Source organism: Dendrobates tinctorius, unplaced genomic scaffold, assembly GCF_039654945.1.
Source record: "Dendrobates tinctorius isolate UK_male_01 unplaced genomic scaffold, ASM3965494v1 ptg000191l, whole genome shotgun sequence".
NCBI lineage: Eukaryota > Metazoa > Chordata > Amphibia > Anura > Dendrobatidae > Dendrobates > Dendrobates tinctorius.
This window is the reverse complement of record NW_027361858.1, coordinates 17769724-17785000: the sequence shown is the minus strand read 5'-3', so window position 1 is coordinate 17785000 and position 15277 is coordinate 17769724. Positions and strand designations below refer to the sequence as shown.

Genomic DNA, 15277 nt, shown 5'->3' with positions numbered 1-15277 from the left:
GGCAGCTTGACTGAAGCATTGAGTGCCACTTCAGAAATCAAGAGGCTAGCAAATTTTAGAGGGAGTTTAAATGGCTAATATCTGGCTGTGAAAGCACAGCCACTGTTGGCCCAATTGGCTTACAGGTTCTCTATTAACCAACTATATATATATATGTATATATATATATATATATATATAGTCTAGGATTGGATCGTAATCAAGGCATGTTTGTGTTACTTTTTCTTTATTTTGACCCTTTCTTTCTTGTACCTTTCCGCCATAGTGTGTGGTTTGTATACTGCTTGTGCCAACTCTTCTCATTGTGTGTATGTATGTACGGGTGCGCCTAATGGTGGTGAACCGGAGGAAAGTTTAACAGAAAAGCTTTCAGGAGCTGTGGGATGGGGAGAGGGAGGCACATTTGTGTCAGCACAGTGTAGCTTTTCTCATCTCTCCTCATTGTGCACTAATGACACTGAGCGGTCACACAAGCTCTCCGCTGCTGTCTTTGTTTGTTTTACCGACTGTAGAAGCTCGCTTTATTGTTACGTCCAAGATGTGGGCAAAGTGCTGCTTTTCTCTGCATTTGTCCTACCGCCTGTCTGTGGGTTTTATTCGCAGACAAATCTCTTTTTTGAGGGAACTTTTTAGAGGAGATGCTCCATCCTTCTCCAGGGCCCTTGTTTAACACTGTGATGTCTGGGGCATTGACAGGCCAAAGGTATCACCTGGGGGTCAGGGTTTAACCTCCTCGGTGCTGACACTATTCTTTTTTCAGCACCAGATTCGTATTTTTTGTTTTTTATGTATTGTTGATAATCACCGTAGTATTGTGACACGGTTTATCATTGTTTTGTATTTTATGTTTATGTCAGTTTTTATTAGGCAGTTTAAGTCGGTTTAACTGAATACATTACACCCTGCACATAAACCAAAAAAAATATCTGGTGTTTGTTTTACTGGTGTTTATTATTTTGTCTGTATGTGAATAGTTTGTATTGATAACTTGGCGCTCAGCGAATCCGTGGAATATTTTCTCATTGTTTATTGGATTTTTCATTTTTTCTTCAATTTCATTTTTTTTATAGCGGTACAGGGAGGGGGTGAAAGAAATCAAAAAAGAAAACAGTGAAGTACAAAGAGTAGTGTGGCACTGACAAGTGTCAAATGTGGCATTCTTAGCTTGACAGATTATTGAGGAAAAGCAGGAGATAAAACAAGAAAGGCTGTAAGAAAGGGCCAGATCCCTTTCCCTCCCAACTGCCTGTGATCAGTGACTGTGTGCGCGTGTCTATGTGTATATGGCTATCTGTAGGCTGAGAGAGGTTAGTGCAGGATGTCATTTAGTGCCTGACAGTGGAACAGTGCAGTTGACTCTCTGCTCCTCTAGCCTATGACATCCTTAAAGCTTTTCCTCGGTCTCAGGCAATTTTTTTCTCTTTTAGTGCTACATGCACACCTGACAAGCAGCTGTTAGACTGAGCAAAGAGGAGCCTTGGGGAGTCACAATCCATGCATAAATGATAGGGGTATCTGTGAGGAAGGTGCAAAATAAGCTTTGCATCTCTCACCCCCCCACCATCAGCAGCACATCCCTCCTTGCTACTTCACCTCCCACCCACCCCCTTCCTCATCCTCTCCTACCCTTTTTTACTCTCTTTCCCTAAATGAAATGCAGCCTACATGCAGCTCTGTAACTACTCCACACTTGTGCTACTGAATGCCAAGAGGCTCAAAAATCCACCTTCACTTTTCAGTCAGAAGAAGCAGAAGTGGATGTGAGAGAAAGAGACGTACAGAAAGACAGACAGCGAGACAGGAGGGCAAGAGACCGAGCATTCAGAGACTCTTGCCCTGACAACTCCATGCAGTTCGGAACGAGGACACCGGCAAGCGAGCCTGGGTACATGGGGGCATGGCAGAACTGTGATGCCAACCTACTCTTCAGAATGTCCCAACAGGTGAGTGCTTCCTTTTTTTTTGCTTACTTGCTTGCAAAGTGAAATTTTAGAATTGAAGATGATAATGTTCTCATGACCTGTCTATCATATAGATTAATATTCAGTAATTTAGTTGACTTTTCACTTAAGACCTGATATGCGATGTTGGCGTTTCTGTGATGTCTCTTGTTCATTTATGTAACTATTGGGAAAAGAACAGAGCTTACTTATGAATGAAGTGCTACCTGAAAAAGCAGTTGCTTACTAGTTGTGTCCTTACTTGTAGAGAAAAGGGGGAAGTGAAAAAAACAAATGAAATCTCGACGCAATGCAAAACAATTAGCCCATAGCATCCTTTCTGCGAAAGTAATCAAAAGTGGAATTAAAACCACATCCACTCTTTCCTTTTTCCTTTCACTGATTTCGCAGTGATAGAAATTTGAGGGGCCCCTCTCCTAGGATCTTAATTGACTTCATGTGGTTGAACACAGCTTCCCCCAGTACTCAGATGAGCTGAACTGCTGTGTTGTTGAAACTGCTCAAGGCTCAGAGCGGATGGTTGATAGCTCAGGCAGTTAAGCTGCTCTCAGTTTTTCTTTTTTCGGTTTGTTTTCCCATCACTTTCTTTCTTTCCTTATGTCTCCTGTTCATCCTACTGTTCCGATTAACTTTTTTTCTTAACCCCTTTTTGCTCAAAGTCTCCTACATTCTTCAGCACATATACATAATCACTTTTTCTTCCCCCTGTTTCTCTCACTCGCGCTGCAAGGCCATGTCTTGGCGTCCTCCCCAGAGTCTTTCCTGCACTGGGGGCCGCCTTAAAGGCATCTTGGTATGCTGCTATTGACGGGAATGCTGAAATGTTATTGCGAGGCCAGTAACAACTGATAATTAATCACACAAGCCGGTGTCTCTGTACCATGCACATGGTGATACGCAGGCATCCTAATCTAAAAGTGGAATAAAATAAAGAAAGTTAACTGTATGACTTACAAAACGCGAACTACTCTATCAATGACGAATATTCGGTTAGATCGCTTATCGAAACAAACCGACATTAATATAATTTTTTACAAATAAACCCTTTACCTTCACCTGAAAAGTTTTTTTTTTTAAGATGAGAAGTTATCAAGTTTTTTGCATCCTGAAAAATATCACTGCTGATTTTTCCTCACAATGTAAAAAACATGACAGATCTGTTATCTATTATTGTTTAAACATAATGGATGAAAAATTAAATTGACCGAGGGCAAAGATCAATAACCCCTTCGAAAATGTAGGTCCTAAAGACTCAAGAGCTGGATAATTCCCATATTTTAACAAGGCATATTTTGGTATCTCCTGTAGAGGGACCCTGATTACTACTGATAATACAGTAAGCTGATATGAATCTCAAACGAACGTGAACCTGAACAGAAAGAGCAATTCTTAAATATGGCCACAAAACTTGGACGTAATGCATTGTGATGCTGAACAAACCCATAGGAACACCACTTTACCCATATCTGTTCACGTTCAATTACAGAATTATAGACATTAAAGGAATCATATATCAAGGTGCCTTACTTTTATTACTAGTTTTGGGTGTTTTTAAGTAATCTTTTATTAATTATAGGTATAATACATATGTTGTATGGACCATTTTGGGTAAGATTAGTTTTTATCAATATATATAAAAGGTGAGAATATTTCCAAAATAACGCAATAAAGGCATGTAATGTCTATAATAGGCTACATCGGGCTATAAGAGAGACTTTTTAGGAGAGTTAGTATGTCCAAAATACAGATAATTAATTGAATCCATACACTGATCAATACACAATGAATGACTATTGAGTCATTGTCCAGTACATACGATTCCCCGGTAGGAATTAATAAATAAAAAAAAATCCAAAAACAAGAGATAAAGAAAAAAGTGCAAGATCAGCAAAGCTGAAGAAAACTCACTCTAGGGGAAGAAAGCTAAAAAAAATAAGGCTTGTGGTGAGATGAGAAGATGAGAAGTCATCCTAAATTTGTTCCGGTCTTGGAGATTAAAAAGCTGAGAGAATTGGGACAACTTTTATTGTGGGTTTAATAGTTTGCTACTTGTATTTTGGCAGGGTACATAGATTACGTGAACTAATGCTAGACACGTGTATATTTGTTTTGTTTTTCATTAACGAAACATAGAAACAAAAAACTTTAACAATTAGAGACAGATTTAGTAATTTTAAAATAAATTCCAGATTAAGCAATTTCTGAAATAGAAATTTATTTCTATTTGTAAAGTTTACGAGTTGTCATTTTTTTTGTTTTTACGCGCAAAAAAATGAACAATTTTATTTGTGTTGTCAACCTGTTGGAAGAAAGCGGAACCTTAAACGTATGAACCTTACTTTATCTGCATTCCATCAGGTGTATCCTCCAGAATTCACATGTCAGCTCTAGCAAATGAATTGGATGTAAAGGAATTTACAGATTAGCTTGATTCATTGTCAAGGAAATAAATATCGTACATAATTCAAAGCTTCCATCTGGCAATAACAAAAAAAAAAGTGGAGTGAAAAATAGCAGTTTTACTACAAGTGCCCGTGTAATTCAGCATCGGTTGGAATTAATAGAATGAATTCTTTATCCTTCAAATTGGGTGGAATTTTGTTTTAAACTCTCCAATGTAATAATCTGAAAAATGATTTGCAGGAAAATAAAAAAATAAAAAAGCCTCAAAATTAACATCTGTTTAGTTTTCATTACTCTTCTGTGTTATATGTTTAACCATTTTTTCTCTGTTTTAGTAGTAGATATAAAGCCATCACTAAACGACTAAGAGTTAAAGTCTCTCCCTTACATTGAAGTCCAATGTGTTTATTTTTACAATATGAAAATTTTTTTACAATGTAAGAAACATCAACAGCAGAATTATTTAGGCCTCTCTGTCCACTCTTCATCCATGGACAAGTCCACAAAAATTACTTAAACATATTCCAACTCATCATTCACATTTTTCAGCACCATAACTGATAACCTAAAAGGGCATTTTGTGAACTGTGTTTGAAGGCGGTTGTTTGGGGTCACTTTGATCGATGACAAGTAGAGAATGACCAGAAACTTCCTGCTTGTCCATCCCTGACTTATGACTGGTCACCCCAACCTCTCTTACCTTCATCTGGCACAAATATGTAGGGGCAAATAGCAGAAGGGTGGCTGAGAGATGCAGGAACTAGACCTGTTCTGTGATAGATGAGAGGTTAAACAAGCAGTCAGGAAAAGTCATTTCAAACCATTAAATAATTTGAACATATTTCTTTACACTTTTGAAAGAAATAATTATTTTTTACTGTATTTTTAGCTGAATTGTATTCATTTTTATTTAATTTTTACATGAAGACAATTTGAAAAATTCCAAACTTCAGGTTCACAAAATGAATGCATTTCTTTTTACCAAGTAATCAATTGTTTTTCATTAGCTAATTGTCAGTTAGTAGAAGTGATAAGGATGGGTAGCAGCTAGAACATGTGCAACAGCAGTTTACATCTATTATTTCTTTTATGGATTTGGAGCAATTTTATTGCTCATAGTATGTTACTGTGTCACTAACCTGTCCTATAAAAGAAAAATAGTTCAGATAAATACATGGGTATAACAAATGATCATAGATAAATTGACAGATATGACATAACATAGATAATAGATAATATATCGGTGTGATGTAGATAGATATATGGAAAAGATAGAGATGGATAGATATAGATAGATCTATAGATAGATAGATAGATATGAGATAGATAGATAGATAGATAGATAGATATGGGATAGCTAGACATGAGATTGATAGATGATAGATATATAGATAGATATGAGATAGATGGATATATAGATAGATAGATATGAGATAGATAAATAGATAGACATGAGATATATAGATAGATAACTAGATAGATGGATATGAGATATATAGATAAATAGATAGATATATATGAGATAGATAGATATGAGATAAATAGATATTAGATAGATAGATATGAGATAGATAGCTAGATAGATAGATATTAGATAGATATGAGAGATAGATAGATAGATATTAGATAGATAGATAGATATGGGATAGCTAGACATGAGGTTGATAGATAGATGATAGATACATAGATATGAGATAGATTTGATAGATAATAGATAGATAGGAGATATATAGATAAAAATAAACACATTATATGTTTTGTACATAATATATATACACACATACATATCAATATATGTATGTAAAAATGTGTGTGTTTATATGTATGGGTGTCCTGTGTATATATATATGTATACGTATATTTGAAACAGAAGAGCATAATCTACTTTTCACATAGCATTAACCATCAAACACATATGGTTACTTTGGTGTAATGCATTTCAGAAATGTAACATAAACTGGTAACCCTATCAATTTTAATTCACGTAATTAACTATGATAAATTGGAGTAACCCTTTACTTGCTGATTTGAATTGCAATCTAGTATAACGTGTGCTTTGGCCTGCTTTCGACTTATGCCATGAGCTTATAGTGTAAGTCAGTCCATTGCTGGAGAACTTCTGTTCAGTGATACAGGTGCATTCAGGCAAGTGACGGTTAAAATCGAGGAAACCTCCTTTCACCCAGTATACATTAGAAATGCGCATCACTACATTAGGATAAAGGCAGCAACCACATATTTGCCACAAGAAAAAAAACTCCTATATATTATTATGTAACATCAGACTGATCCGATTATAAATCATACCTCATTGCTTCACTATGCCAAGATGTTAGCTGTCACTGCATGAACTTATGTTAGGAAGAAAACATACGTTATACAGCCATGTACTATGCTTATGTATGTGGATGACACCGTTAACGCGTTTCAGTCACTTTTATCTGAATATTACTTTACCTTGTTGTAAGGTATTTTTTCACTCTCGTATAAACACACAGAATATATGTACTTACATCTCTGTTAACTTTTACCCACTGGGCTTGGAGATTATTCTGACCATTTTATATGCTTACAAACTTAATTTAAATTTTTTTCACAAAAATAAAAATGTACTCAATCTAATTTTTTTAAAATGTTTAACTCTTCATATTAATAACTCACCCAAAATCAATAATTTCTGGTCCCGTTTTATGTATTTTCTTCCAGCATACTTAACAATTTGTTACAATCTGTTTCCAGACTAATGATCTCAAATCAAACTCTTATTGTATTTTTACTGCCCAGTTTTGGAGAATGTTCCATATAGATTGCATTTTTCTGCATGTATAAATTAGATCACTGTCTCAGTAAGTTTATCTGCAGATAGAATATCATAACTGTTAATGTTGATGCTTTCAGGTACACAAAAGGCAATAATTAGGTAAAAATATGAGCGCCAATATGATGGCTGTTACAGCAGCCACTGTTGTTTAATGACTTTCTCCTTTGGGAATATTGGAAGAATATGTGTACGCTTTCTCTATGGAAAGATTAGGTCTTATTGTGTCAGCTTTCAAACATTGCGTACATTTTTACAATGTCGTTAAATTACGGTGCTGCCACCGGTCGTAGAATTTCAGGATATCCAGCAAAAACATTAGCCCGGGACAGTGATCTGACATATAGATAGTATGCTGCTAAGACACATATGCAAATTGGCGGCTATATAATAGATGACCTTTTAATTCACCTTTAGACATTAAATTTCAATCTTCATTAACTAGACATTTAGAACAGTATCTGGCATTTTGTACACTAGCGCTTATTCTGTCACCTCTACACCTGTGATGAAGCTTGTGCAGCTGCAGCATCTACATCTGGCATCATCATAGGGTTAAAATATTACAAAATTGGTTTTTCTTTACTTGGCTTTCAGGTCTTATGTTTGTTAGACCTTTATGAGCTAAATTGGAAGCATTTACTGCATGTGACAGTATGCTGGCTTTATTCATTTGCTTGCGTTAAGCATAGAGCACCAACATATTCCAAAGCACTGTACACAGATTGCAGTGTCTCAAACTAGTACTAGGTGCACCTCACAATTTCTCTTACACCCAATTTTATGGGAAGCTACGTATTATTAATACTTTTTTCCTAGTGACAAGTTCTCATGATTAAATATATCCATTTACATCTGGCTTCTAAATGTCTCTTACGGAATGAATTCTGGACCACACTGCTCGACAAGTGTCTTTCGTATCTTACTAAAATTTTCTTCCACACAGTCACCCTACGTAACAGCTAAATCATTGTGTTATTACAATGATGTAGAGTAGGTATGCAAGGTCCTTGGATACATTTTCCTTGAGTTTCTGTCCAGAATAGGATACCTTTAGCTATGGATCATAGTTTGTATGGCTAAAGACTGAGGAGGAGCCTACCGGCAATACATAATCATGTTTCTCATTAGATCAGCCTGATTTGCTGTTGCGAGTAGTCATTCAAATTTTCTTCATTTGTTCAACCATTTCTTTTGTTCTATTACTTTCACTTCCTCATCAGAGTATGAGTTATCCCAATTTCTTTTCTTATCGGGTCCTTTCATCATACAATAATACAGATACAATGTTACTGTAGCACGTCGGCTCGTTGGTCATCATATATGCTGTTTATTCTCTTTAATTTCATCAGAAGTCAAGAAGATATAATGAATCTGTTTAAGAAGCTATAATGTATCTGCTTAATCCCTTACCTGATATCCTTACTTAAATTGTTGTGTTGGGGGGGTCGTTGTGATTATAGACTGGTGGTGGCCACTCATAACCGAGAAAGCGATAGACATCTGGTTGAGTATTCTCCTGTTTACTATCTATAGAATATTGATGATCCATCACCTCACTGCTTAATAGTATTGCAACACATGGTTGCCCTTACAGCCTCTAGAAAAATCACGTAGCCTAATATGTGAGCAGCGATATCCAAGGATTTCACTACTTCTTGCATACAGTATGTAGTAGGCTACGTACCTACAGGCGAATGCACTTTAAATTTGACAATTGTCTTCGGATTGACTATTATAAAGAGAGGACATGGGACGTTTGGGAATTATGGAAGAAGACTGTGTATGTCACGGTATTTGTATTATTGTGTTCAAGATTGGTTTTCATTCATTTCATCTTAATTACTGTTTTATTCGAACTCTTGGCTTGGAAATTCTAGTCAATGTGTTCCCTACCTGTTGCTTTATATAGCGAATAATGTCATTTTATAGTGTATGTCAGCCAAAGCTAAGGCCTAATTGTTGCACCGAGAAATTTCATGTATTCCTATGTTATATGTATCTGCACTTTCTACCCCATTGTAATGTAAAACTGTGCCCCAATTCACGACTCATAACAAGACCTCCATTCATTACAGACGATCTCAAGATGCTTGTTTGAATATACCTTCCGAACCTGTAGTCGATATATGAGGAATTAAGGGTGTGATCTAATTGACTGGAGTTACGACCATGTAATACAGAAGTATTTAATGCCAACAGATTTACTGTGTAATTCATACTTAAAGAGTGTGAAATAAATCAGGAGATTAGAACCGTTCCATGGAGATTTTGTGCCAAATAATGAGTACCGGTATGACCTTATGCCAATGTAAAATAATAGATCTAAATGGAAAAGTCGCAACATAACTCACGATCCTTACATATAAATTTAGTACGATAGGACGGCTGTGACTTCATTTTTTTAAGTTGCTGCTCTGGCATGGCCATACGACCCTGTCTTCATGTATTTTCTGCCGTAGATCGAAGCAAAGTAATTTCTTAGTGAACCATAGAAAATGTCTGGTGTTAAATGAAAATGCCTTTGGGACTGCAAATCAGCATTAATATACCTAATAAAACCTATGTTGTATAAATGTATGGAAATTAGATTAAAAGGATAAGGACATTCTGTTCTTGAATCATTTCACTTAACCTCTTGCATGCTAGGTGCTTCTATAACAAGTTGCTCGGGCGCAGAGATGCCTACACGGAAAATGATTTTGCACTGTTGATCTATTTCCATGACCCATGAGGCAGTTGAACTTTTTTTTTGACGAAGGTATAAACATCCGAATCTACAGGTGCACATTTTGCCCATTTCTGTGAATAGAAGAGTTAACTCTAACACCATGGTTTTACAGGAACTTGTCATAAAGGCATTATATTACTCCAACTTCCTTTCAAACTAAACAAACTATCTCCCACCACTCAATTAAATCAGTTTGCACGTGCTTTTTGCTTGCTTTTTGGCTTTTTATGACTTTGTAGCTTTTTGACAGGAAGTTTAAGTAATCCAATGTGTCTGCAAATGTAGGGTTATCCGTGTGTATGAAATCAGTGGGTTTGTTACAGCGGGGTTCCTTAAGAAGTAAAGTGGATATAGGACCTGGTGACTAAAAAGAAAAAATGTAAGAATGTCGGACTTAGAGGATAATTGAATGGCTTATATGGGTTACAAGGAGAAAAGTTCACCTTACTGGCGTCTACTGGCCAAATCTTGACCAATGTCATTTTCCGTCATGTGGAAGTAATGTATAGCATAATAATAAAACTGGAGAACTTCCATAAGCAGCACCATGTCAGATTCCCAAAGATTGGTGTATTCCAAACATGTCAGTTGATTTTACTTGTACAGTTTATTGTTGATCCTCAGTCCAATTCATGAGATCTCTCTATACAATACTGTACACCCCACAGGACAAAGTTTGGCATATTTTACATACATATATATTCGACATCTCATTCTATTCTATCTTTAAAGAGTCGATTTTGAATGTAATGCTTGTATCTAACCCGCCTGATCCTATCTCCCCCAACGTTATCTGTCGGAAAGGGTCAGGATTCCCCTAGGCTATTTCAATGTTCAATGTCGTAGGCTGAAGGTCTGTAATGTCAAGTCAAAGGCATATTGTATGATAATGGTTGGAGTTGGATCCATCAGAAATGAGTTTGTCAGATGCAGCAGAGCTGACATTCTTACCATATTTTGCAGGACTCATTGGGATAAGATTGTGTCTTTTACATGAGACTGGCCTACTTCATTTTTTCTTTACTTCCATGTGTTGTCAAAAAGAAGAAGTAGCTCAAAGCCGTGAAATGACACAATCATCTCAGCTACTTCAGAATATTTCGAAGCAAATAAAAAGGGGTGTCCTGAGCTAATCGTGATTGTCACATGTTTGTCCAGCACAGAATATCTTTTATCACCTTAGTCTAGCTATTTGCGTATGTGCCAAGGAGAACCCTGCATGACTGATAAAATGCCGGCAAGGGAATCTCTTAGTAGTTTAGGGGTTGAACTTTTGTGGACTATAGCAAAGAAAGAACTGCCAAACCCAAAGCGCCAGCAAAAGCTTTTCTCAGTTTACCAGGTCACTGTGACACCATGGGGCTGATTAAAGGAGAACAGCTTGTCCGACATGATATAATCCTGGCGTCAATTACAACCCAAGCAATCGCTTCATGTTAGTCTGTACTGTGTCTTGCTGCATTGCATTCAACACTACACGACACGTTTCTGCTTATTCTGCAAAAGACTACTTCCATCTTCTGCAAATAGTTTTTTTTTCTCCCATAATGAATAAAAGTAAAATTATGTAAAGGCAAGTATGATGGAGAGTAGAACAGCTCCACGATGTAAGGAAATACATGTAGTAATAAAAGGCATAAAGCAGATAGATGGATAAGTTCACAGAAAACTGAATCAGCACCATAGGAGTCGTGGGTGCAGGTTCCATGCCCTCGAAAAAGTTGTTACTAGGTATGACTCAAAGAATGGCTGCTCTCCTGTGTCCAAGTAAAAAAAAGTGAAAAAGCCTTTTAATAATCCATGACTTTCTGCTGATAGATAAATTGATAGATATGAGATAGATAGATAGATAGATAGATATGAGATAGATAGAAAGATGTGAGATAGATAGATAGATAGATAGATAGATAGATAGAAAGATGTGAGATAGATAGATATGAGATAGATAGATAGATAGATAGATAGATAGATAGATAGAAAGATGTGAGATAGATAGATAGATATGAGATAGATAGATAGATATGGGATAGATAGATATGAAATAGATAGATGATAGATATGAGATAGATAGATAGATAGATATGAGCTAGATAGATATGGGATAGATAGATAGATATGAAATAGATAGATGGATATGAGATAAATATATATGAGATAGATAGACATATAGATATTAGATAGATAGACATGAGATAGATAGATAGATATGAATAGATAGATAATTAGAATAGACAGTAGATATATAGATATGAGCTAGATATATAGATACATACATACATAAATGATAGATAGATACATACATACAAAGATGATAGATAGATAGAAACATCAGTGGCTGGATGAAAGATGCAAGAGTCTGTCTGGATCCCAGAAACTCACTCAGCTTTTATGCACACAGACTGATTACAAGCAAACAGGTCACAGGTGAGGATGTTACCTTTAGTAGCCATATAGATAGATTATAAATATGGGATAGATAGATATATGTTATATTGTGGAAACACTATTTAAATGTTCACTTGATGTCTGTCCACTGCTTGAGAAAGGCAGAGAAATCTGCCGAAACGTTGCTTCTAATGGATCAGTAAAGTCACGGTTTTTCACTTCTTTGGAGTGCTGCCTGTTTTTTTCTGATTTTCTGGATAGATAATTACACTTCTACATATCTGTCACATCCAGTTTCCACAGACTACAAGAATTCTTTTAGTAGCAACAAACCCTTCCCCTACAGGTTGTGTTTGATGCTTCTTCCTGAAATAAAGAGTAATAATGTGTATAAATGATATCTTCGTATTACACCAATGAATGTAACCATGAAGTAATGTTGCGTTTCCCCAGCACATTGCTCCCATACTGGCAGCAGTGTCAGCGCAGGTTGTTCTTTTTCGCTCCCATGTACTTGAGTTGCTAGCATGCTCTTTTTGTCTGTCACATATGGGAACAGCTGAGAATCCTGCATCTAGGGAATGTATCACCCAGCACACTGTCACTAGCAGTCAGCCTGCACCGGTGCGGGAGTCAGTGCCAACTGCTGGAATGGATGAGCGTTGGCTGGCAATGCTGACTCCTTCCCATGCTGATCTTTCCTGGTGCTTCCACATCTGACACCTCACCCGCTCCGAGCCTTAGCAGTCTTGTCGTGTTAATGAGCTATGAACAGTCTTCAGACATGGCGCTATATATCTTGTGACCACAATGTTAACGTCCATTTGTTTTTTATCATGCGTTTTGTGATTGTTTCATTTTGTACTATTCTATTGCCTTCTTCTCGTCATTAACCTTTTCCTACCTGGAGTTACTGGTCCAAAGCAAAATATTTGTACATCATTGTGACTTTTTTGCTCCAGCCAATGTCCTATAACTTCCATATGGTCGGTATAAACATTTGGGCCGTGCTAGGAGCTGGGCTAAAGACAGCAGCGTTACAGTGGATGCCGGCTCTTTAATGATCGCAGACGCCGCAGTGCATCTGTGCCGCTTTTGCACCTTCAAAGTATCACAAATCATGTGGTTGGAAATGTGTTGAAGGCTACTCCAGATGCCAGACATGTTTTAGAGAATTTCTTCTGTTTCCGTTATAGCACACGCAACCTATTTATGTGACAGTTAAAAGGGAGAAATGTCCTTAATGACTTTAAAAACATATAATTAATTTATGTTTTGTTACCACGGCATAGAATTTAATAAAAGTCTGCCATTGTCCACAACTATTTTTAACCTTCTAGACTTTAAAATAGTTAATGCTGTTCTGTCAGCAAGTTTCAGAATATATCCAGGTGATGCTGGTGTACTTCCTTTGAAAAATAAGGCCCAGGGTGGCTGTATATAATTTTTTTTTGCATCTGATATGAAACTGCATTTTAAAAGTCCGGCCTTTGCTACAATCATAATGCAATCATTTACGTTAAGATTACGCAGCCATCCTGGTGTGGATTTTTAAAATAAGTACACCCTAAGATCATTTTAATAATGTATGCAGCTTTTGTTTTTTAAATTGGCTTTAAATTTGAACAATTGGCAGGAATATGTTACATTGTATAGCTAAAAATATAAAAAATGCATCTACAGTACCCTCAGAGTCATAGCAATTGTGTTCTTACTCATTGTTAATAATGGCGCTGCTGATCGTGCTCAGTCACTAACATCTGCAGTATGTGCACAATGACAGTAGAATCGCATGAGAGAGTGATCTGTGGTTCCTGAAGCATAACGGCACTTGAAGCATGCCGATTTTCCCACCGAAACGTTTAGAACTGATGGCGTGATATGCAGTAGGATAAGGAGGTCTGTTACTATAAAAGCCTGTGCACACTGAAGCCTTAAAGGGAATCTGTCCCCCCTTTTTTGAGATATCATATAATGATATCATTCAATTGTGTGTCACATAAGGATTCTCTTAGTACTTTTCCTTCCCCCTGACCCCGCACCTTTCATGCATAAATACCTTTTTAATATCGGTTCAGATGTATGTAAACTGCCGCTGTCCGATCCGCTGGGTGGGGCTTATTTACCTGCTCCCCCCCTCCCTGTCTTGCTCTACGCATTTCTTCTTGTGTAGAGCAAGACAGGGAGTGGGGAACAGTTGAATAAGCCCCGCCCAGCGGACCAGACAGCGGCAGTTTACATACATCTGAACCGATATAAAAAAGGTATTTATGCATGAAAGGTGCGTGGTCAGGGGGAAGCAAAAGTACTAAGAGAATCCTTATGTGACACACATTTGAATGATATCATTATATGATATCTCAAAAAAGGGCTGACAGATTCCCTTTAAGGCTCGTTCACACAAATTAGCAGAAGTCACTAAATGAACGCTGACCAGCGACTTGTTAATGCGCACTGAGTGATGTGTAATAGTTGACAGTGCACATAGGCTACCATTGATCTTGGCAGCACAAGTCCTGATTACTCAAGATGATGTGCTGTTGAGAGCAATGATCTTTTGGGCAGCGCAAAAAATCATTTCTCCCAGCGAACGACTGTTAAGACTGGGAAATTATTAGGTAGCAAGCGATCCTAGGAGTGGAAGCGAGTATGATCATAGAATCGAACTACATAGGTTTGTTTGTGTTCTGATACCATGAAGATGCCCGGATCAGCATATGAGTTGCAGGCACAAAATGGTTGACAAATGTTAGAGTAAACTGCTACATTTCTTAAATGTAACGAGCTAATAATAGATATTCAGTTGTGAAGCTGAAGACACAGTTGAATGTATTAGTCATGAACGTTGGAAGATTTGGGCTTAGCGTCTGCGATATTATTCATATAATTATGACAATAGATCAAAAGACATAGTGTGATTCAGCATCAGCGTATAATACCCACGTCACAGATTTTCAAATTTTCTTAACTCGTTATATA

General features: G+C 37.0%; 1 protein-coding gene across 3 annotated transcripts in view; it reads left to right on the top strand.

Annotated features, from left to right (window-relative positions):
- BNC2 (basonuclin zinc finger protein 2) overlaps nt 1–15277 on the top strand; it is a 953199-nt gene that overhangs the window by 586037 nt on the left and 351885 nt on the right. For 2 of the 3 annotated variants that reach the window (XM_073552472.1, XM_073552474.1), the window contains exon 3: nt 1740–1943. The exons of the other annotated variant lie outside the window; for it this stretch is intronic. In XM_073552472.1, the coding sequence (XP_073408573.1) occupies nt 1740–1943 (204 nt within the window). The remainder of the gene's footprint in view (nt 1–1739; nt 1944–15277) is intronic. 3 annotated transcript variants of the gene reach the window in all.